Below are 21,184 nucleotides of genomic sequence, written 5' to 3' on the forward strand. Positions count from 1 at the left end.
TGTATCACCAATGCTGGCAACATAGCTGGTAAATCTAGCGTAGTCCACCAATACAGGAAAACCTGCATCATACCAAATATGCACTTGCTAAAATAGGCGTGCGATTAAAAACTTTCAGGCATAACAGTGAATTTGTGCTTGATATATTGTCGTCCATACAGTGATGTACGGAGCGAGTCTACATCACCTTCCTACAGTGTTTGCGCTCGGCCGTCGGCAGATGCGCTTCGCACTCGGGCTAGTTCGGACACGTGTCACGCGTTCCATAGGCGTATTCAACGGAACTTCACCGGAATTCTACTCCGATCCTGACACATCTTTCCAGTATCGTTGCCAGTGTCTGGGCTTCGACTGACTGACGTAAATGCAAAGCAGATGATTGCGTAGCGGTGTATTGCTTCAGTTCGGATGCATATCTTGTATCCAATTCCGCCTGCTGTGCCAGGTTCCTCCACGGCTGCCGATCAGTATCGAAATACAAAAACTTGCACAAAGAAATACAATACCGATACAAAAAAATACGCATAGTGCGTCCATTTGAGAACAGACCACCTATGAAGCGGAATTTTAAATCCTGACACACCTTCCATCTGACTTCGTCACAATTCGGCAGGGTTCGTTCCCCGCTCGACTGACGTGCATTGCAAAGCAGACCACTTGCGAAGCCATTGCAAAGTGGACGAAATACAAAACTTGAATTTTTTTGTAGCACTTAGACCCGCCTAGCTAGTGTTCTGTCCAATTCGATCTGCAATGTCCGTACCTTCCACCTACCGACGTCCATTTGAGAACAGACCGCCTATGGAGCGGAATTTTAAATCCTGACACACCTTTCATCTGACATTGTCAGCAGTGTCCTTCCTTCCAGCACGACTGGCGTGCATTGCAAAGCAGACGACCTCCGAAGTGATATTTTGAGGCTGTTATAGTTCAGATGCATCCTGTACCCAACTCTGCTGGCAGCGCCCGTTACCTCCGTGGCCGATGTATGCATTGCAGAGCAGTCGAGCTTCGGAGCTTCTTTTCTGCTCTCCTTCAATCACCATACACCCTGTTTCGAGCTACGTCAGCGGTGTCTGTTCGTATCGTGATGGACGTGCATTGCAAAGTGGACGAACTACGAACCTGAATTTTCATGGTGCTTCGACTATCATCCGTTCTCTATCTAACCCTGTTCGCAATGTCCGTTGCTTTTGGTACCGACGTGCATTTCAAAGCAGACGACATACGAAGCGAAACTTTAATTCCACTTCAATCCTGATACACCTTCTGTCCGACCTCGTCAGCATTGTTCGTTCCTCCCATGACTGAAGTGCATTGCAAAGCAGGCGACAGTAAGCGGCCTTATAATTCTACTTGCTCATGCATCTTTCGAGCATCGGCAGTCTCTCTTCGTACGCCAATGGACGTACATTGCGAAGCAGACGGACTACGAACCTATATTTTCATCGCGTTTCGACTCGCGTCCGTGTTCTCCGTCGGGGGTGTCCGCTTCTTCCAGGACTGGTGTACATTGCAAAGTAGACGAGCTTCGAAGCTGTATTTTTATTCTGTATCCTGTAATCCTGATACACCTATCCAATTTCATATACAGTGTCCGTTCCTACTGCGGGTTGTACAGGTTCAGTAAAGGTTTCAGTGTAGAACTAAGGAATCAGCGACAGGAAGCATATAATAAGGGAAGTTCTACTGGGAGATGTTCCCCCTCAACGTACCTAAACCTGTTTCTCAGTTTGCATCGTTGTATGCCCGGTTTGTGGCGTTTTCGCAACAAAGAAGAAATCGCTAAGAACGTGCAGCGAAGGAAACAATCATAAGAAGATTCGACATGGCGCTGTCAAAGACAAGGATCAAGCTCACGCTCAAGCTGTTCTTTGTGGCTTTTTTCGTAAGTTGTTGCCGATACATTTATTGAACGAAAAGTTCAAACGGGCATGATCCTCGTATCGCCGTGCGTGACAAGTAGTCTTGACTAAGTTACCCGTGAGTAGGTCTGCGCAAAGTAGACGTTAACCTATGTGGGCATCGATTCTCTCTTTTGCAAGATTCAGAGCGCGGTTCGTCTTTATGCGTCTTGCAGAGATGCAGTAATGCTTCGTCAGAATGAAGCTCTAGGTGAGTTATTGACTCCGCGCGTTAACCTCACCTTTCTTGCCGATTGCTTTTTCTTTCAGAAAATCCCATTGAAAGCATTGTACCCATCCTGCGGTTCGCCACCAGTGTCATTTTGTTTCCTGCTCTTTTCCTTGCCCTCGAGAGGGTGAGACTGTTTACGGATGTGCCAGCTTCCGCGAGGAACGCTTTCGTCTGACGATAGGGTATTCATTTTATGCAGGGCCTCAAGTACTTGCTGATAATCTGCATCGACTGGCTGGTAGTCCTGTCCTCGTTTGACGCTTACACGTCATTTTATACCACTACTGAATTTCTGGGCGTGCTCAGAGAGGAAGTAAGCCGTCACGTAGTTCGTTGTCGCCTTACCTGAATAGTAATAATAATAATTTGGGACTGTGCGTCGCGAGACAACTGCGAGCATGAGCGACGCCGCAGTGGTCGGGACTGTAGATTGATTTTGCCCACCTGAGGGTTCTGTAACGTGCGCCGAAATCTCGACACACTGCAGTCGAGTCTGAGCAACTTTCCAAGCAGCACAACATCTTGTCCCAATATTGGGCCAATATTGGCAATACTGCAGTCGAGTCTGAGCAACTTTCCAAGCAGCACAACATCTTGTCCCAATATTGGCAATACTGCAGTCGAGTCTGAGCAACTTTCCAAGCAGCACAACATCTTGTCCCAATATTGGACCAATATTGGCAATACCGCAGTCGAGTCTGAGCAACTTTCCAAGCAGCACAACATCTTGTCCCAATATTGGACCAATATTGGCAATACTGCAGTCGAGTCTGAGCAACTTTCCAAGCAGCACAACATCTTGTCCCAATATTGGACCAATATTGGCAATACTGCAGTCGAGTCTGAGCAACTTTCCAAGCAGCACAACATCTTGTCCCAATATTGGACCAATATTGGCAATACTGCAGTCGAGTCTGAGCAACTTTCCAAGCAGCACAACATCTTGTCCCAATATTGGACCAATATTGGCAATACTGTAGTCGAGTCTGAGCAACTTTCCAAGCAGCACAACATCTTGTCCCAATATTGGCAATACTGACTTAATATTGGTACAATATTGGGCCAAGGTGTTGTGCTGCTTGGGTTGTACCCTCCCACCAAGTTGCCACCGTCCTCGGCGGGTGAACTCGCGACCTGAATAATCGTATTGTAGGTGCTGCACGCTCTTGAACGGGCTGCTTCGGCTGATTTTTGACGTCCAATTTATTACTACCGTAATATCATTTAATGTAATTATTATGAACATTCCTTACATTACATTACACACATCTCTTATTCAAACCAACTGAAGTACCAGTTGTCGTTTGTCCTATTTTTTATCCTGAACAGCTGTGACAGTAAGAAAAGAAAATGTTGTCATTTGGGAGATTCGATGCGTTGCCACAATTCACGAAGTCTATGCGAAGTTTGGGGACCAAAAGTACTGGGGTGTAAATTTCGTGCCAGGGGACTAAAATGATAATAATCTTTCTTCTATTGGCTCTAAACGTCAGTCGACCGTTCGTGAATGTCATTTTGGTCATTGAATACCATTTGATATGAACGTTATGATTGACCTTCGCTCCGGAGATCCGTTGCGAATCACGGGGCAAGTGACGTATTTGTCGCTCGCTACTAAATATCGACAAGCGAAAGGCTTCTTACATGAGCAACCCTATCTAAACATCTTTCAGAGCATGCAGGACAACGCGAAAGCTATTACAAATACTGTAAGTGATGCACCATGTTAAGCCTCCACTGTTGTGGTTCATGCTTCATGGTTTCATTTCAGATGGTTTCGACGCTCTTCACCTCTGCTTACGAACTTGCCAATATATCTGCTAGGGTGAGACCGTCGGGAAATAATAGTTGAGAGCTTCTTGGAAGGTCTTCGCTGTTAATTGCAGGCCTACATACTGACTACTCTGGTTGTTCGTTACCACAGCATGCACAGACAAGTGGAGCTCCCTTCAGCGCAACCCAGTTCATCCAAAGGGAGCTCTGGCTGAGATCAGCTGGATTTTCGTTACTCATTGCGTCGTGTAATGCTGTTTTTCGTAGTACTACTATAGTATTTGAATATATGCAAGTGTACACAGCGGTGCAAGAACGCCAACGCTGCTGCGTACACTGTATACCTAGAGAGGACATTAAATGCAGCTGACTTTTGCTAGGAGGGGCGTCGGAAAGCGGACGCAAACCACGTATAGGTGTAGGTCGTGTAGAATGGTGCATTTTTACAGGAGTCTCTTGCCTGCTTCTGAAGCACAATATTCGCCATGTTATGGTAACGTTGATCGTCTAGTCACGGGTTGTATACGCGTTTTACATAGTGAAACATTTCAAGACTTGTGCTTTCGTTGTTCGAAATATAAAGATTATATATAAAGGTTGGGCAAGGTGAGACAAATTTGCAATTGAATGTAAAAACTAGCCATAGGCACATTCTCAGGGGTGTAGGTGCTTCTGACCTGTAAAAGTAGAACTGACGTAGCCGGTCTAAAATAAACATATAAGAAATTCAAAGGCAAGATGAGACACGCCGTGGAAATTAAATATACAAATTGGTTTTTGCAATTCAAACTCAAGCCCGCCCCCTACACAACCCCCTTGGTCCCACCGCCCACATGATGTGCAACAAGACCACAGCACCCGGTCTTTACATTCCCAGCAGAAGTAACCGATTTTTTTTCTCTCAACGCATACACCAATCCGGACAATTCTCACGTGCAATAAAGCAGACATGCAGAGCAACCTATATGAGTAAAGTTTCAAGGGCATGGAGCAACGCGTCTTGTCGAGTCTTGCCCGTGTCTCATCTTGCCCCACCTTACCCTACGTGGAAACATTAGAAGTTAGGCTACAGTACGTCTAGCATATACCTTTCTGTTCGTGACAGTGAGAACACCGTTTAGTCGAGTACGGATACGGGTTCCTAGTTATTGCACCGATGCGGCTTGAAAGGATACGCAGTGCAAAGGTGGAGGCGGCGAAATTGTGCCGACAGCAGTACCTTAGTGAAAGGAGAGTAAGCTCCGGCATGCTACGCTCGAACCAGTTTCGTCGCCGTGTCACGTGCAACACATAACTCATCAACAATTGCATCGAATCATTTATTCCCATAAGCGACACTTGTGTGTTGGGTTCATCTCCGAATCCAGAGGGCAGTTGAAAGCGTCGGCAAACTCTGGATGATTCTTCAACGGAATGTTTACCCTAGAAAAAGAAAAAGAACCGTCCGATGAGAAGAACCTCTAATTCTATACCATTCCTGTACCTGTTTTCTCGGTCAGCCCTCGCCGTTGTGCCCGGAGGTATAACTTCACAAAGACTCTGAAAGGGGAAAATACGACTTTCGCTTGCAGTGAGCACCAAGAACGCAACACATGACAGGCAGGACTCTGTGGTGGCAAACCTCGCCTTTCATAATCAGGCGGCTGAAAGGGAGCGAACCCTATAACAGTCCTTAGCTTTGCAGCACCAGTCTGATGCTTGCGTGGTGCCATGTGCTTGTGATAGTTATTAGTTTTGATTTATTTTGCATTTTACATCCATCCACAATAAAAGTTTGGTCCTAGATGACGAATTATTTATAACGCCTGCACTGTCCCCGTAACCTAACGCCCGTCCTGAAGCAAAATTGACGTCCTGAAACAAATTTTCTCGCATTGCAAGATTCATGAACTGTGAATGTTAGGACGCGGCGAGTGCTTCAGATATAGAGGTATTGCAAAGTTACCCGAGCATAAAGAATGAAGAAGAGTTGTCTCGAAGTAACATTGGCCAAACCCTCCAGTCTGTAATCCAGATCGAAATATCTGTTAGCAAATAAATGGTCTTCGTATACCTGTGAAAACGAGAAAAATATACGATAATATATATCCGAACGACGAACTGCCAGACCAATGGGCTTACTTCAAATGCCAGGGCAAGAGCAGCATTATCTTCTGCGCTGGAATACAGCTGGGATATCTCCTGTATTTGAGTAAACACTGTTATATAGCTTCACATGTGGGCAATGGGCATATTAGCTTTGAAGACTTTCACGTTCGGGTTTGGTAAAAAGAACCTCGACTTACATTATGCACATGTTTATACTGCTTTGAAAAGCATATCAACTTCTGTCGGTACAGTTTTTCGGAACGTCGAGTCCACTTTAGCTTTTCCGGATTAGAGAATGCAACTGCAAAAGAAGAAGATGCAAAAATCGATCGATCGAAATCCGCCCGAAAACAGTGTTGTTTGTTTCAAACTCATGACGTACGACTCTGGAATGCTGCTTCGAAGAGACACTTGGCTATTCGTGGTGCGATCATAGGAAGGTGGAACATTCTGCACGAGATTGAAAATGTTCGCCTATATACCATACACGAAACATGGTTTTCGAAAAAAGAAAACTCCGTTCGATGGTGCGATATTCTTACTTTTCTTTCGTCGATGTGGGAACTGAAGTATTAAAGAGCCCGATTGGAACAACTAGAGCAGAAGAAAGAATGTGTACTTATAGAAAGGCCACAGGTCGCACGTCCAAGAAGGATATCGCCTTCTCCACCGATACAGGGTAGCCGATACTTACTGACTGCATTATCTGACAAGACGTATTCGCATCTCGTGTCAAAGACTGATCGCGACCACCTACATGGAAAGAAAACGAGAAGTCACTGTGAGGCAAGAGATACGCGATAACATTCTCGTTCGTTTAGTCACTAATAGTGGGCCTCTGTGGCGGCTCTGTTTTCGCTATAATGAGGCTTGTGCAGTGACGTCACGTTTGGTCACGTGACTCGGGAAAACATATTGCCGCACCGGAGTTACTGCAGTGAGTTGTTGCAGTGTGCATGCAATTACCAGCGTATATTGCAAAACACAAGCTATTGGCTCATTCGGCACGCGGTGTGACGCCTGTGACGCATCCCCATGTTTTCCCGAGTCACGTGGCTCAAGGGCGCTCAAAGGCTGCGCGTGACGTCATCTGCACGAGCCTCATTGGTATATTGCCCATACATATTGTATACATATTGGCAATAAAGCAGCATGTGCGTTGGTAAACGGCTAACTGCATACAAATCAACCATAATCCAGCCATCTTATAAATTATTTCGCCTGTAATGGACCGCAGAGGGCCGTCACAGGTCAGTCAGTTCAACACAAGTTCGATTTCATTTAGTGCACCCGATACGTGGGGCGTTGGGCTGGGAGCAGTGTACCCAGCTCTGTTTTTCTTTTTAATAATCAATGTTGCTGAATACGCACCTGTGGTGATAGAAGTTCAGGTACCCCGGTGTTTTCCAATAGCCGGCCGTATATTGGCACATGTCCAAGAAATACTCGAGCCTGTTATGCTCGGGCGGAACAGCCGCCGCGATCTACGTAGCGAAAAAGAAGCCATGTATATCTCCAAGACGAAGACTATATCTAGTTTCCGAACCTACAAGAAATGGTTGCTCAGCTTAAAAGCATTGCAAAATGGGTTCCACATAGTGACAAGACTATTACCTGATTAGAAAATGTTCGAACTTCTTCGGTCGTTGACAGACGCAGGGGAAAGAAAGTGTATAGGTTGAGATTTTTCATCTAAGGCGAAAGGGAGAAGCAAGAGAAATCAGCAGACGGGAATTTAAAACAAAACGTCAGAAGAGCCGGGGAACGCATGCCACAAAACGCTAATCTCGAAGTTCAATAGATTCTACACGTGCTCTAAACCCGCTGCTCTATTAATACGCCGTCGTTGGATAGAGTGGGTTCGATATCCGGGGAAACCAAAATCATTTTCTTTTTCCTTGGCCGACTACAGTGGGCACTGCGCTGACATTTCTCTGGAAAGTTTGCCGGGAAACCCAGGGAAACCTCAAGTGGCGCAGCCGGTGCTGGGATTTGATCCGGCGTCCTAGTCTTGGTATGGAAGGCAATCATACTTAAATTAATGCATTTAATATAATAAGATAGAATACATCGATTAAGCGGACCCCTCCGTCATAGAGAGAACCCTCCTTATTTTTATTTTTTTTCGAATTGATTGTACAGCATTGTCATTTCCTCATTTAATATACCGTCTGACGCTGAGATAAACACGTCTTTGCATGAATCACAATTTCCATTGGCGTTCAAATCAAAATCCTCAATGACTAGGTTTTCCTTCTGGATTGTTATAGAGTGGTAAAGATGTCCATAACTAGGGTACATATATTGTTGCGCATGCGTCAGAAATTTCGACAGTGCAGTGCGCGCTGCGAGATGGTATCGGTGGCATACCCTCTTTCTCGTCGACGTGTCAACCAACCAATCATTAGGAAGCATCTCCATAAAGACGCTGTGAATCTGATCCGCCAGCATGGAACCCTTGAATAAAGGAAAGAGACCGTTCGTGTGGACATAGGTGTAACTTAGCGTAACATAGGCGTTAGCTTACCGTCAGCTCATCGAAGCCCGTTGCATTCTGAAACGGCGCCTCGTACGCTTTCGTCACTAAAACTGGCAAAACGTGGTTCAATAGGTGAAGGCACACTCTCCACTTGGGAGGGTTTCGCCACATTTTACCACTCAAAGCGAACAGTGACGTGGGCAGAAGCTCGTCTATTCCCAGAAAGGGAGCTAAGTGAACCATGATGTGGAATCCCATATATTTGTAGAGAGCATTCCTGAAGTAACGAGATATATATGCAGAACGGGTAAAACTCGTGTCCTTCACATCGCTCGGTAACTCACGCTTTTGTGAGGAGAAGTCTTTCGAGATGGCTTTTCACGAAGTGCGGTGATTTTACCAAAAGCTCAGTTTTTTTGGCATCGAGAGGATGTGTGGTACCCATTACGGTCGCAATGAACTGGAAAGCGCAGATATGTGTGATCGAGCAACTGTCTGACTGAGAGCAAAGTGTCTTCACTGCACGCTATGCGCTGAACTATCATTGTAAAATACACGTTCAATATGTAAAATGTCGTCTTAATTTGGTGCAAGAACCCGGAAACACCCAACATGCTGTCTGGATATTTCTTTTCGCACTTACGTGGTGCAAATACCCCAACTTGGAATAGGGTACGATTTGAAACTTGGTACCCCTTCTGTGAACGTGGAGTGTGCTTTCCTAAATGCAGAAAGAATGAGCGATGTCAACATGCACCTCGTAAACATTATGCCCTCTCATTCACGTATTGAAGCTGTGAAGTTCACGATAAGGTGCGACTATAGTCGCACCTTATCGTCAACTTCACAGCTTCAATACGTGACAGTATACTGTGTGGATATACGTGACATACAATATATATACAATACGTGACAGTACACACAGTATACTGTGTGGAATAAAATAACAACCATGAGTCCAGCTACAACAAATGACGTGGCGGCGTATCATGCGTTACCTCCAACCCAATGTAATATCTGCCTTTATAATCGCGTTACCTTTGCCATTTCAATTATTATAGAAGCCAGTTCAAAGCACGTGTCGGTGTTGCTGGGGTGCCCGCAGGTCAGGGAGACATAAACGCAAGCCAGCCTGGAGAGCATTTCGTGTATTTGGCTTTCCTTTGCCACAGCGTCGTCTGCGCGTACCAGGACCGTTGGTTCATCCAACTGCAACCATACAAACACGTTCATACCTAATACTATCGCATATCATATTCTCCACGACATTACAGGCACCTGCGAACGCTTACTACTATCATCCATTTTGAATTATTTCTTGGGTCCTTGTTGACTTGGATAAAAACGAGCGGTGCGATGTTAATCTTGTTCATGACATCGGCAGCTGTTTGCAAGACGCTGTCGGGTATAACTGGCGTCCGGAGCGGGTCGTATCCTACGGAGGCCATTATCTTCTGCATGTCCGATACAGATGGCGGTTCTGGAAACAAATAACAAAAATACGTACGATGCGTTTCTAAAGTTCATCCAACAGAGTCATCAAGCCCCATGAAGTGATGTCTGCACCGCATAGCAGTTGAGTGTTTAAAGAGGCACTAAAATGCGAAAACAAGTTCACTGCAAATTATACGTTACACGCAATGTTAATTTCGTACTTGCCATCATAATTCCAAACTTGGATTCCGTTACGAAGCTACAATAAGATTGTACCGTACTCTTTCTTGCTTCGACGCTAAGCATGTGAACGACGCTTCATCTACACTCTTAAGAATGAACTTCACCGCATAGCACGCTCCTAGCCAAACATAATCTCGAATGATATCGTTATCTGCCCTGATTTGTTGAAAACGGTAGGCGTACGCCTTTTTTGTGACAATTATGAACAGCATAAGGGTCACAAAAAAGGCGTACGCCTCCCGTTTTCAACAAATCAGGGCAGATAACGATATCATTCGAGATTATGGTTGGCTAGGAGGGTGCTATGCAGTGAAGTTCATTTTTAAGAGTGTAGTGCATCGGTGTTTGCGCGCGCTTCTCCTGCTGTCTCATGATATCGCCAATCTTAGCCATCCTGGGGATAGCATTCGTTGCCGCGAGAGACGACTCTGTTTTCATTGCATTTTCTTCTGAACCGTAGCGCTGTGTCAACTAATTTTGCTTGGATTATACTATTTGAAACACGTACTTTATATTTGAGAGTATGTTGTTTTTTAGTGCATTTAGTGCCCATTTAATTTCGCGGGGGTGAGGCTTATCAGTGGCTACAATCATCGCTGCGTCAAGTAGATGCATCACTCTTACTTGTTGGATGCTTGCAAGCATTCCAAAGGCTGACGAGAGGTGCTGGCGTCTCTTTCACTGGGTCTGTAAAAACATACGCGGAACGTACAGCATATCCGGGGTGTATAGTTCCCTACACGCAATTGTGGGTGTTAAATACTGCGTGCGATCGAAAGAGCGTTACATACGGAATCGAAAAACGCGAGACTTATGCGAAAATGGGCTCTAGAAACTTTTTTTTTTTTTTATATGTCGGTTTATGTCACACTTCGCAAAACACTTCACGGAGTACAGAAGAAACGACGTTGCTAAGGCTGAAGATACCATCTTGTGAAAAGCACAAAAGTGGCGAAAGTTACGATGAGCAGGTTGACTCAGGTTAAGTCTCACATTCCTTGTTGATCTTGGTGTCAATTATTCGCTGATTTTTTGCTCTTTCAGGTAATGCCATTTTTTTTTGTCCTTTCGAACCTTTTTTTAGAGCCTCTGTATCTCTGTAGCATATAGCGTCTGCATACATCTTGTGTGCACTTCGTTAAATTACGCGGTTAAACACCCGCACTTTTAGACTTCATCTGTCGCGAGCGAACAAATCAAATTACTTACTGTCTAATACAGCCTTCAGCCTCAATTCAATTGTTCTAGACAACACACTGTCAGAGTCAGTGTAGTCGTGGTCTTCATTCGCGAAGTCCCAACCCTTCGTGCAGACATAGCCGTAGAAATTTGTGCAGGGGTGACAGCAGCGGCTGAAGGAGACCGCAAGTTTCTTCCCTATAGGAAATAAATTTAAGTAACTTTGTATTACAGATGGGACGAATCCAGAATTTTGCGAATCCGGATCCGAATCCAACGAAGGCTCTGCGAATCTGAATCCGGATCCGAATCCAACGAAGGTTCTGCGAATCCACGAATCTTACGAATCTCGAATCTTTCGAATCCTTCCTTTAAAAAAGTTTAAAAAACTAAGAAAAAAAAAACATATACTGAAAAGTGTTTTGAAGCAGAATATGACACATTGGTTTAATGAAAAACAAACAAACATAATAGTTCAGTTTCGGGAGAAAATATTCCCAGATATTTGATTTATTTAACATATTGTTCATCGATAACAAGAAATGCATAAATTCGCGAGCCTGAATTACTTCCATAAAGCTAAAGCAACAATCAAAGGCAAAACCATATTTGAACTTTTGAACTTGTACTGTAACAGCTCCTGCCTGAACTCTTTCAGTCCAGAGCAACGTAAACAAACATACAAACAAGAAAACACCCGTCGGTCAATGAAGCTTTCGGCGGACTCCGGAGGCGCCAATTTGAAAAAGAAAGGAACAAACGTGGTTGGTGGATCCGAAAGATCCCATTCGCCGTTTTGGGCACTAAGGCAGTGACGTAGCCAGACCTCCAAGGTAGAGGGGGCTCGATACGAAAACTTGCCCCACTTCCCCGCGCTGATCCTGTGTGCGACAACACACACATGCTGTGCACACTGCAAACGGCGGATGAAAAAAAGAAAAAGAAAGAAGCAATATAGTTTGTTTGGACATTCACAATACGGTTACAATAGGGTGTCATAACGAGATTTGTAGTGTTTTGAAAATCTCATACTTTGAAAACCATTCAAGAGTGCCTTAGATAGACGCCATGACCTGCAAGAACGTTCCCGATCGCCACACCGGTCCCCCCCCCCCCCCCCCATATACAGGGTGTTCAAAATTAAGCTTTCACTAGCACTTTATAAATAGGCGAACAAAAGCAAAACTGGTGCTATTTTTCTGTTCCTTGAGTAAGAAACAGGTGCTACATAATTAGCAGCACCTGTTTCTTACACAAGTAGCGTAAAGTTATCATCCGGTTTCCTGTCATCGCTGTGTTTGCGTAGCGCTCGTGAAAGCTTAATTTTGAACACCCTGTATTATGTTCTCCTCGGATTTGCACGATTTGTGTGGGTCGGTCGGTGGCAGGTAGGTGGGGCTCGAGCCCCCCCTAGCCCCCCTGTCGCTACGCCACTGGTACTAGGATTCCCGAATCTCGAATCCCTGCCTAGGATTCGCGGAATCGGTTAGCACATCCCTACTTAGTATAATATTAGCAAAAAAAACCAACAATATCCACCTTCGGCGGCACAGAATGTAGTGTTGCACAACTCGAATTCCGTAGGCTGTGGAATCCGCCCTGCAAAAACGAGAACTCGAATGTATCTGCACAAACATGAATTCAACCAATACGGTCGCAGTATACGACCGTGTGCAATTACCGTGTCTCTTGGCAATCATTCGCTGTAAATTTATAACATAGAAGTATTTGTTTGCGCGCATGGCAGGAAGCGTCTATCGTTACCTGGGTGACGTCATCGGATACCGTGGAACTCCTTGAGGTAGACCTTTTCGAGTTTCTTGCTTTTGTCGTACCCTTATGGAATACTGGTGCTCCACTAGTACCCTTGGTAGAAGGCCTCGTTGACTTCTCCGCTTCTTCGGTAGTTGGTGAGGTTGTCACGGTGAGAGCAACGGTTTCCGTAATATCTGCAACGAACCACGTCATTGTGAAGTTTCTCTTAGAACGTGAGATTCTTGATTGGTAGGTTTCAGCTTCGTTATTGACTTTCGAAATACATCCATAACATATGCATCAGTTACGTGCCTGTTCTTGTGCACCCCCCTTCCGGTGAGATACCCCAAAGGACAGACGGACTCAATAGCTCGCAATGACTACGTAATCTTGAAGGCTTTCTCACCGAGGCTCAAGTTCGGTTCCTCTGTGTACTCCCTAGCATCCTCGTATTCGCCAAGCGTCTCCTGAGATAACTGAAACATCTGTGAACAGAGATCGTATTAAAAACCCAATCAAAACCGGAAATTTTGCATGCCACGCCAAGAGTATCGTACATGCTATACAGCGGCGTAACGGTGACGTTCTTCCGAACTCACCAAACGCCTTGGTAAAAATAAATAAATAAAACAACGTGGACGTACTTACACTATGGGGACGCAGTCGGTGCGGGTACAAGGTTATATCATGACTACTCCGATAGTGATTTTCGTTATCAGGTGCCGTGCTTGCAGCTGAAAAACGAAAACTCTCTTGAGGCTAACGAAATCTCGTTCTAATTAGAACGAGGTAAGATAAGATGTCCCGTGATACAGCAATTAGACTTTCTAGTGCCGTCTAGTCATATGCCGTCTAAAGCAAGCATTTCGTTCAGCAGGAAGCGTGAGACTCATCGGTTTGTTGTCCTGCACCGTATGTAGTAATGTGTTTGTTGTCCTGCACCATATCTAATAATGTGTTTATTGTCTTGCACAGTATGTAGTAATGTTTGTTGTCCCGCACAGTATGCAATACTGTTCGTTGTCCTGCACCGTATGTAGTGGTATGCCTGTTGTCCTGCACCGTATGTGATAATGTGTTTCTTGTCATGCACAGTATGTAATACTGTTTGTTGTCTTGCACCGTATGTAATAATGTGTTTCCGAGCACATAATGAGGACGTAAATTGCAAAGCGGGAAAGGCAGACTGTAAGTAGTTTGCCACTCTCTTCATCAATGACTCGCAACGGAACAACAATAACAACATTCTTACGTTCTTCCATGAGGAAGTGCTTCTTCAGTAAAATATGCGGCACTTCAACGCAACTTGAATGATTCACGCTGGACCACGGCGAACAGGAATGAATATTGTCGCTTTGACCTGGTACTCTTTCGGGTACTAGGTCAAATATACCTAATACGGTAAAAATATGTACCTGGCAGTGAACCGGCACGGTGAAGCTGAGTGGCTCCCAGAAATAACACAAGCAGCGGGATGAAGAACTTGCGTTGTGGAAAGCGCATTATTGTGCACATCTGGGGGCTACGGAGACACAGACAATTCTATAAAGAAAGTCAATTGTGTGAAGAATAGTGCTGAAAAATAAAACGCATGCACTTGCCTCCGATATGGTTCCTCTGCAACGTACATCTTTCCTTTTATGGCAATTTACCACAGAATGACGATGTCCCTACTGCTGGGCAGTCACGGAAAACAGAACAATATTATTTTCATTTTCGTGGTAATAATAGTACGCTTTGCACGTTATTGCACAGCAGTTCGTGCAAGTGCTTTCCGATTTGTCTCCTGATAAATAGCGTAAGGTGGGGCAAGATGAGACACAAATTTGCAATTGAATATATTTTTATTTTTCCTGTTTTTTTTTAAATACTAGCCACAGGCGTGTTGTCAGGGGTATAGAGCTCTTGCCTTGTAAATATAAAACGCACGTGGCCGGTTTAAGGTAGAGATAGAACAACAAATTCAAAAATGCAGATTGTCTCATCTTGCTCCAACCCTCGGGGCAGGGCGAGACAACACGTGGAGCAAGATGAGACACGCCGTGGTAGTCAACACAAATTACTTTTTGCAGTTCAATGAACACAACGCCACGGTAATGAACACAAATTCGTTTCTTTTTTTCGATTTTTTTTTCTATCGAAGCGATGCGCCAATCACGACGGTTCTCAAACAAAACATGTCGCGTCTTGCCCCGTGTCTCATCTTGCCCTGCCTTACCCTAATTAGAAGTATAGATGTACAAGTAAGGCGAGTCCGACCACAATGGTCTCCTGACACCTAATGCATGCTTACATGTAGGGCAGGAGTGACCTACTGAAGCTTGGCCCTGCACACAACTAAATTTAAGGTTGCATACGAGTCCCGAGTAGTACATACCTGTGTCGTATAACACCGGCATCATAGATGCTGTGGCGTTTCGGACAGTCCTGTCCTCCACCGACAGGACAATACGGATCCAATGCTAAACAGTCGTCCTAACGTGCATTCTTCTGGTGTTCGGGATCACCGAGCAAAAAACATTCCCGTTCAGTTCGCGTCGAGATTATTTATAATTGAATTTTATAGCCAGCATATTCGCTTCCGTGACGTCACTGTGAGTAAGTTCCGATTTCTGTTCATCCGAGCTATCAAGCCACCGATTCGAAACTTGCAACAATAATGTAAACGATACATAGACAAAATTATATTATTATTATATTATTAGATATTATTATTATTATTGATACATTGACAGCGGAGAGTACAGTAACGGAACAGTCACGTTGCATTCGTTATCTCGCAATAAAGTTGTTGTTGTTGTTGTACAGTAACAGAAAAATAGTAAACAAAGATATACAATACGGTCCTCAGTCACCTTTATTTCGGTCGCACACTTGCAAACCCGCACACATGCAAAAGCGCGGTAGCTCGTGCTTACGTACCACCACTTAGAAACAGAGCCCGTGACGTTGGAGTTAAGATTCCGCCAATCACAACCGTGCTTTCAACGGCCGTAGCCATGGAGACGAGCCACCGTGAGCCGCATGTCTAGCCACAGCAAGCCCGTGTTTGACATCGTCTGCGGCGATTGGCTGATATCCTGACTTTGTGTGTCTACGTGCGAAGGAGTGAGAGAGGCTTCTTGTGTCTAGGTGGCGTTGGTATACGTGATCTTCAAACCGAAACCTGGCCGTTTGTTTTTCTTGTTTATCTCAGAAACGACGACGCTGTGTTGAATAGAATTTGCAGAACCGAAGCCACAATGTTCGGCACCGGACGACAATCTACCCGGCTAATTTTGTTGTCCGAAAAGCGCTTAGATATTAAATAAACGAATTTATAATGCTGCTTCCGCGGCCGCAGGAGCTCCGGCGGCGTGACGTCACTCACTAAGCGGAAAGAGCGGGAGCGCGGCACAAGAGAGAGTGAGAGAGGAGGAAAGGCACCGTCCAGACGCCGCAGGTCCCCCAAGGTCGCCATTTTCCCATGTATTTGTTCCTATCCCGATGCGTGCAATGCCGGAGGCCGCCCTTAGATACCCCATTGTTACCAGACGTTGGCTTGCGTTTGATTGTAGCGCGCTAAAGATCCAGTTGAAGCACAGTCCAAGCCAGGCCAAGTCACCGAAGGAGAAATGGATGACTGCGCCTGCGGCGCCAGTGGCGGCGCCTGGTACGACGGGTACGCTATGTGATGCACGCAGCCGTGCACTAGATCCTTCCGATCGCTCAACACGTTTAAAAACGGAACCAAAACGTGAAACACCACACAGAAAGTTGTTATACGCGTTTTATTTGGACATATAGAGGCTAGATTCATTCGCAGAAACAACAAAAACATTTTGCCGCTAAACTTAGCGCGCTGAAGTGATCCGGAACGGCAACAGTGGGGTATCTAGTGGCGGCCTTCTTCGTTCCACGCTTTTCCGAGGTGAGTTTGGGGGACCTGAGACGCCGTGCTCTCCTGCACGTTCCTTTTCTCAAGGTCGCACCGTCATTGGTTCTTAGGCAGTGACGTTCTGTCATCCGGTGTCTGCTCTTGTCATGTATTCCAACTATGCCACTATTTGCGCGTTGGGTTTTTGATCCCGTGGTCGGTGGTCCAGAAGGAATAGAATGTCACCGTAGTTTTGAAATACACTGGACAGGTCCCTTTAAAGCACAGACCTTTAATGGTTTATTGTCATATCGTAGCCTATACAGTAGTGTAACGTCTCTTTAGCATTACATGCTAAATCGTAACCGACAGAGCACGTTTAACGCTTTTTACCTAGTCACTGTCACTCGGTTCCAAAGGATGTGCTGATAGTTTAGGTCACGACGTAATATAATCAACAATATAATCAGTTTATTATTAGTTCGTATCAAATGCCCTAGGACTTAGCATAGTGTCCTGCTGACTCCTTCCGATGTGATTAAAAGGTTCGAGACATCTTTGAGCCATCTAGACGGGACCCCTTTCCAATGTCTACTGGCAGAGTTTCCTGCAAGAATTTCTTGTAATCAGCTTCTTCAAACTGCCTGATCGTGTTGATCAACGGTCGTGAATTAGTTTCGGGCAGCTGCTGTAGAGTCAGCTCGGCCAGCAGTGCTAGGAACGCTAACACAGCCATTCCAATCTGACCAGGAATCACGTGGTGAGGGGACATCAAAATCGTAGCTGCTACGACGCCCACCTGGCCACAAAAGTACGCCGTGCAAACGCCAACGCTGCGTAATACTGTAGGAAAAAGCTCGACAGTGTAGATGTAGGTAACAGTCACGGCAATATATGCTGCTGCTCTGGCGGTCACCAAGATGCAGTTGGCGATCACCAGCAGACTAGAGGGATAGCTAACAATTAAAGCGGTGCACGCGACGCCCTCAAAACCGAAGGCTAAAACGAGAGTGTTCCTTCGTCCAAGACGGTTTATCGCATAATAGATCATTACGCTTAACGGTACCGGTATCACAGCGGTTGCAAATTTCGCCCAGCGGGACTCCGGTTCGACGACGTTAGTGATTCCTAATCCGCTGAAGGAGAACATTACAATGAACCAGCAGACGAGTATCATGAAGCAGCGGGTGCGCACAAGGGGGCAGGTGAACAGAAAAACAGGTGTTAACGCAAGCGGCGATACGCATTCTTCCTTCAGAAGAATTGCGTGCTTCAGCTTGTTGAATTTCCTCTTGACGACGTCAAGCGGCTCTCCGTTCATCTTCGCTGCCCAAAGCACAGCCTTTTCTGCCCTCTTAAAATTGCAACATCCCAGAAGCCAACGCGGAGATTCTTCGATGACGTAGAAGGTGATGACAAGCACTGATGTCACTCCCATGATTATTATTTGGGTTAATCGCCAATCCATGTCAAATTCGCTCAGGGTGCTGAACAGGATTCTGGACAAGATAACCCCCAGTGATATCGTCATTATGCCGTAGAGTGTCCGGTACCTCGCAGAGGTCACTTCGAAAAGCAGGACGAAGACAGTGACAAAGACTGAACTTGTAGATCCCGACACCACACAGCGAGCGCATATGAAGACTGTAATGCTTGAAGCAAAGCAGGCTCCAAAGCCAGCCACCAAGAGGATAGCTACTGCAATGCACGTGACTGGACGCCGTCCAATTTGATCTGCAGCCATACCTAGGGTCGGGACCGCGATCACTGCTCCCATCACGTACATTAGCGCGGCAACTGTTAACAGCCATTTTCTGTTACACACGAGGTCCCAGGTAGTGATGATGGTTTGGGAATCTGTCTCGTAATGCCAGGCTGTGCAAGGAACTGGAGTACGGTTCTGTCCAAGCGGGTTGTCGTAGACTTCGCACCGGCTATAACCTCCATCTGACGTTGGTGGAAGAGCGAGGCTCTTCCACTCCGTTATGTTAAGGTTTTGGAAGATAGCGGGTCGTGCGCACCAGTAGTCGACGTTGCGTGCGATGATCTTAAAGCTGAGGCTGTGGCATCGAAGAACGAGCAAGGACAAGAAGCTGCAGACGAGGATCATCCGCTGGTAACAGCCATGGCCGTAGATAGCAGCTTGGCTAATGTCGTCGTATTCGCCCAGCTCATCCAGGTGCAACTCGGAGACTGTCACCCTGCTAAGTTGTGCCGACACCCTTCCACTTACCATGGATTCTTCGCGAGACTGCGCCTGTGGCTTACGCAAGGGACCTTCTACGGCGAGTCTTTCGATGGCATGTGGTAGGACCGGTTCTCTGCCTAGAGATGGAGCGTGCAGCACGGCTAGAATTGGTGGTGTAGCAGACTTGTCGAAAGAAATTCCCCTTGGCCTCAGCTCGGCCTTCGTCACTGGTTCGGTGTGCTGTGGACTGGCTTCAACATTCGCTTGCGGAGCTTGTAATGGCGAAGCACGGGATGGTTCATCAGACGGATATTTATACGAATATTCGTTCGAAAAGCGTCGGAGTGAAAGCTTGGTTGCTGGAGCGCGTGTATCACTCAACGCTCCAGGAACATCTTGTGAGTCCATCGGGAACCAGGATTCCCTTGATATTCTGCGCTGCTGCGGCTGCATCGAAGAAGCAATAGCGTATGATGTGGCACGATCACCCCGTTCGGATTACGCACGTTGTGATGAGCGAGCACACGCGAGGTAGCGTGAGAAGTTTCTTTGTTGTCCACCTGTCATCGAGGTATCCGATACAGTTCATTAAGGAACCGACGGAACTTTCTAATACAGACAAGTTTTTTTATAATATAAAATAAGATTGTACAGACAGATTGTGTAATATATAAATAAGGATAACTAGACTTGGGCGGAAATAAATTCGGAAATTCGACGCTTCACTCGACCAAGACAATACCAACGGCGATGGCATCACCTGGCCAGACCTCCAGAAGCTTCTCGACATATAGCCTCCTATATAGTATGCCGGGTGTACAGGGGTGTCATCCAATGCATTGCTCCATAGACGAAAGCGTGCCGAGCGAACGCAATGCATTCTGGACAGGCCTTGGTCGCACGTCACAGCAAACGTCAAGGCGCACGTGACCTTAAAGATGGTTGCGCCCGTGTTCTACGGCGAAATCGTTTGAAAACAAAGCGTTTACTGTTTCTGTGCACAGTTTTTGACGTCTTCCGACACCGGTAATTATTTTTATCCGATGATGATGATGATGATACGATGACGATTCGGCCTTATGACGCACTGAGCCGATGCGATCTACTTAAACTAGGGAAAATGGGCTACCATGTCGCGGAAGAAGCACCGTACGGTTTACGCTGGTAAAATACTTTCATCTCTTGGCTTTACGCCGACGGGAATGTCTCGGCAAGCGCTATAAAACGACATGTAAACAAAGTCACGTGACCTCAAAATTACGTTTTCGATGACGTGTGACCAGCAGAACGTGGCGGCTTTGCAAAAGGCACCCGCTTGAGGGTAGTTACAAAAATGGCGGATTTATGTCATCCCTGTGATACCGGGTGTTTCACGGCTGAATAACTCGTGAACAGGTGGCGCTATCGATGGTCCTTGAGACATCGGCAAAGAACTGAGCAGTGAACTGCTCATTTTCATACGCTCATTAATTAAATAAAAATCCTAACTTTTAAATTTTACTTAGGATACTTTCGGAACCTCTATTTTACGTATACGGGGACCTTCAGCAAAACATACTTCAGAAAAAAAAAAGAAGAGAAAACCGCGTCGACACTTACTGATTTTTTCAATTAATTGGTTTCGGTTTACATATTTCTTGCGCGGAGTAGCGTATAATAGTAGCGTAATCTTTCGCTCAACTATCCAACACTAGATTAAGTCTTCATCCGATCGGTTAGTACAGGTGCTTCTCATAGCCACATAGCTTTCATAGCCACAGTTGCTCCGCGGCGCTAACACGAACATTCTGTTACAACACAAGGCAGTTGTGCGACAGTGCGAACACGTTTACCAGCACATGTTACGCATGAGCAGTACACGACAGGGCTCCTCCTTTCAAACCCAGGCACACTGCGCGCGACACATAGAACGCAACGAAAGTGAACAAAGTAAATACGTTGTTTCAGTTGAATTTTTCGGTACACAGTCTCCCTAAACGCGACGACATACCGCACCATTAACCACGTTAACCGTGGCTATCTATCTACAGGTGTGTCCCGCTTATCCGGACAT

The 21,184-nt window shown here is 45.7% G+C and overlaps 3 protein-coding genes across 4 annotated transcripts; 1 reads left to right on the plus strand and 2 right to left on the minus strand.

Moving 5' to 3' along the window:
* Positions 1 to 1,673: 1,673 nt before the first annotated feature.
* LOC135368677 (uncharacterized) lies at positions 1,674 to 4,513 on the plus strand. Its single transcript, XM_064602113.1, has 7 exons — positions 1,674 to 1,888; positions 2,046 to 2,115; positions 2,175 to 2,260; positions 2,336 to 2,449; positions 3,810 to 3,845; positions 3,908 to 3,961; positions 4,023 to 4,513. Exons 1-7 carry the CDS (start codon positions 1,829 to 1,831, stop codon positions 4,122 to 4,124), a joined length of 522 nt encoding a protein of 173 aa, XP_064458183.1. The 5' UTR covers positions 1,674 to 1,828; the 3' UTR covers positions 4,125 to 4,513.
* A 699-nt stretch (positions 4,514 to 5,212) lies between these two features.
* LOC135367903 (neprilysin-21-like) lies at positions 5,213 to 14,625 on the minus strand. 2 transcript variants are annotated; one of them, XM_064600999.1, is made up of 24 exons: positions 14,503 to 14,625; positions 13,736 to 13,821; positions 13,494 to 13,572; positions 13,097 to 13,281; positions 13,014 to 13,035; positions 12,872 to 12,931; positions 11,363 to 11,530; positions 10,778 to 10,840; positions 9,769 to 9,956; positions 9,515 to 9,685; positions 9,120 to 9,197; positions 8,821 to 8,936; positions 8,525 to 8,753; positions 8,368 to 8,454; positions 7,612 to 7,689; positions 7,369 to 7,481; positions 6,692 to 6,750; positions 6,540 to 6,591; positions 6,380 to 6,447; positions 6,195 to 6,298; positions 6,031 to 6,090; positions 5,855 to 5,962; positions 5,393 to 5,448; positions 5,213 to 5,331 (listed from the first exon to the last, which is right to left on the minus strand). In XM_064600999.1, the coding sequence occupies exons 1-24, from the start codon at positions 14,600 to 14,602 to the stop codon at positions 5,229 to 5,231; spliced, it is 2,433 nt and encodes an 810-aa protein (XP_064457069.1). In that variant the 5' UTR covers positions 14,603 to 14,625; the 3' UTR covers positions 5,213 to 5,228. The 2 variants fall into 2 exon arrangements, with proteins under 2 accessions (XP_064457069.1, XP_064457070.1); XM_064601000.1 differs by lacking the exon at positions 7,612 to 7,689.
* A 2,817-nt stretch (positions 14,626 to 17,442) lies between these two features.
* LOC135367904 (solute carrier family 22 member 7-like) lies at positions 17,443 to 19,654 on the minus strand. The gene has a single exon (XM_064601001.1). It carries the CDS (start codon positions 19,582 to 19,584, stop codon positions 17,482 to 17,484), a length of 2,103 nt encoding a protein of 700 aa, XP_064457071.1. The 5' UTR covers positions 19,585 to 19,654; the 3' UTR covers positions 17,443 to 17,481.
* Between the last annotated feature and the right edge of the window lie 1,530 nt (positions 19,655 to 21,184).

The sequence above is a fragment of the Ornithodoros turicata genome, chromosome 9 (assembly GCF_037126465.1).
Source record: "Ornithodoros turicata isolate Travis chromosome 9, ASM3712646v1, whole genome shotgun sequence".
Classification (NCBI taxonomy): domain Eukaryota; kingdom Metazoa; phylum Arthropoda; class Arachnida; order Ixodida; family Argasidae; genus Ornithodoros; species Ornithodoros turicata.

Excerpts from the sequence above, each read along its gene's own strand:
- LOC135367904 (XM_064601001.1), bottom strand. The coding sequence starts at position 19,584 with ATGCAGCCGCAGCAGCGCAGAATATCAAGGGAATCCTGGTTCCCGATG.
- LOC135367903 (XM_064600999.1), bottom strand. The coding sequence starts at position 14,602 with ATGTGCACAATAATGCGCTTTCCACAACGCAAGTTCTTCATCCCGCTG. Across the intron at positions 6,592-6,691 it reads CTTGTCAGATAATGCAGTCA|TTGTTCCAATCGGGCTCTTT; the intron begins GTAAGTATCGGC and ends CTTCTGCTCTAG. Across the intron at positions 5,963-6,030 it reads CTCTTGCCCTGGCATTTGAA|GTATACGAAGACCATTTATT; the intron begins GTAAGCCCATTG and ends TCGTTTTCACAG.
- LOC135368677 (XM_064602113.1), top strand. The coding sequence starts at position 1,829 with ATGGCGCTGTCAAAGACAAGGATCAAGCTCACGCTCAAGCTGTTCTTT. Across the intron at positions 2,116-2,174 it reads TCGTCAGAATGAAGCTCTAG|AAAATCCCATTGAAAGCATT; the intron begins GTGAGTTATTGA and ends TTTTTCTTTCAG. Across the intron at positions 3,846-3,907 it reads CGAAAGCTATTACAAATACT|ATGGTTTCGACGCTCTTCAC; the intron begins GTAAGTGATGCA and ends GTTTCATTTCAG.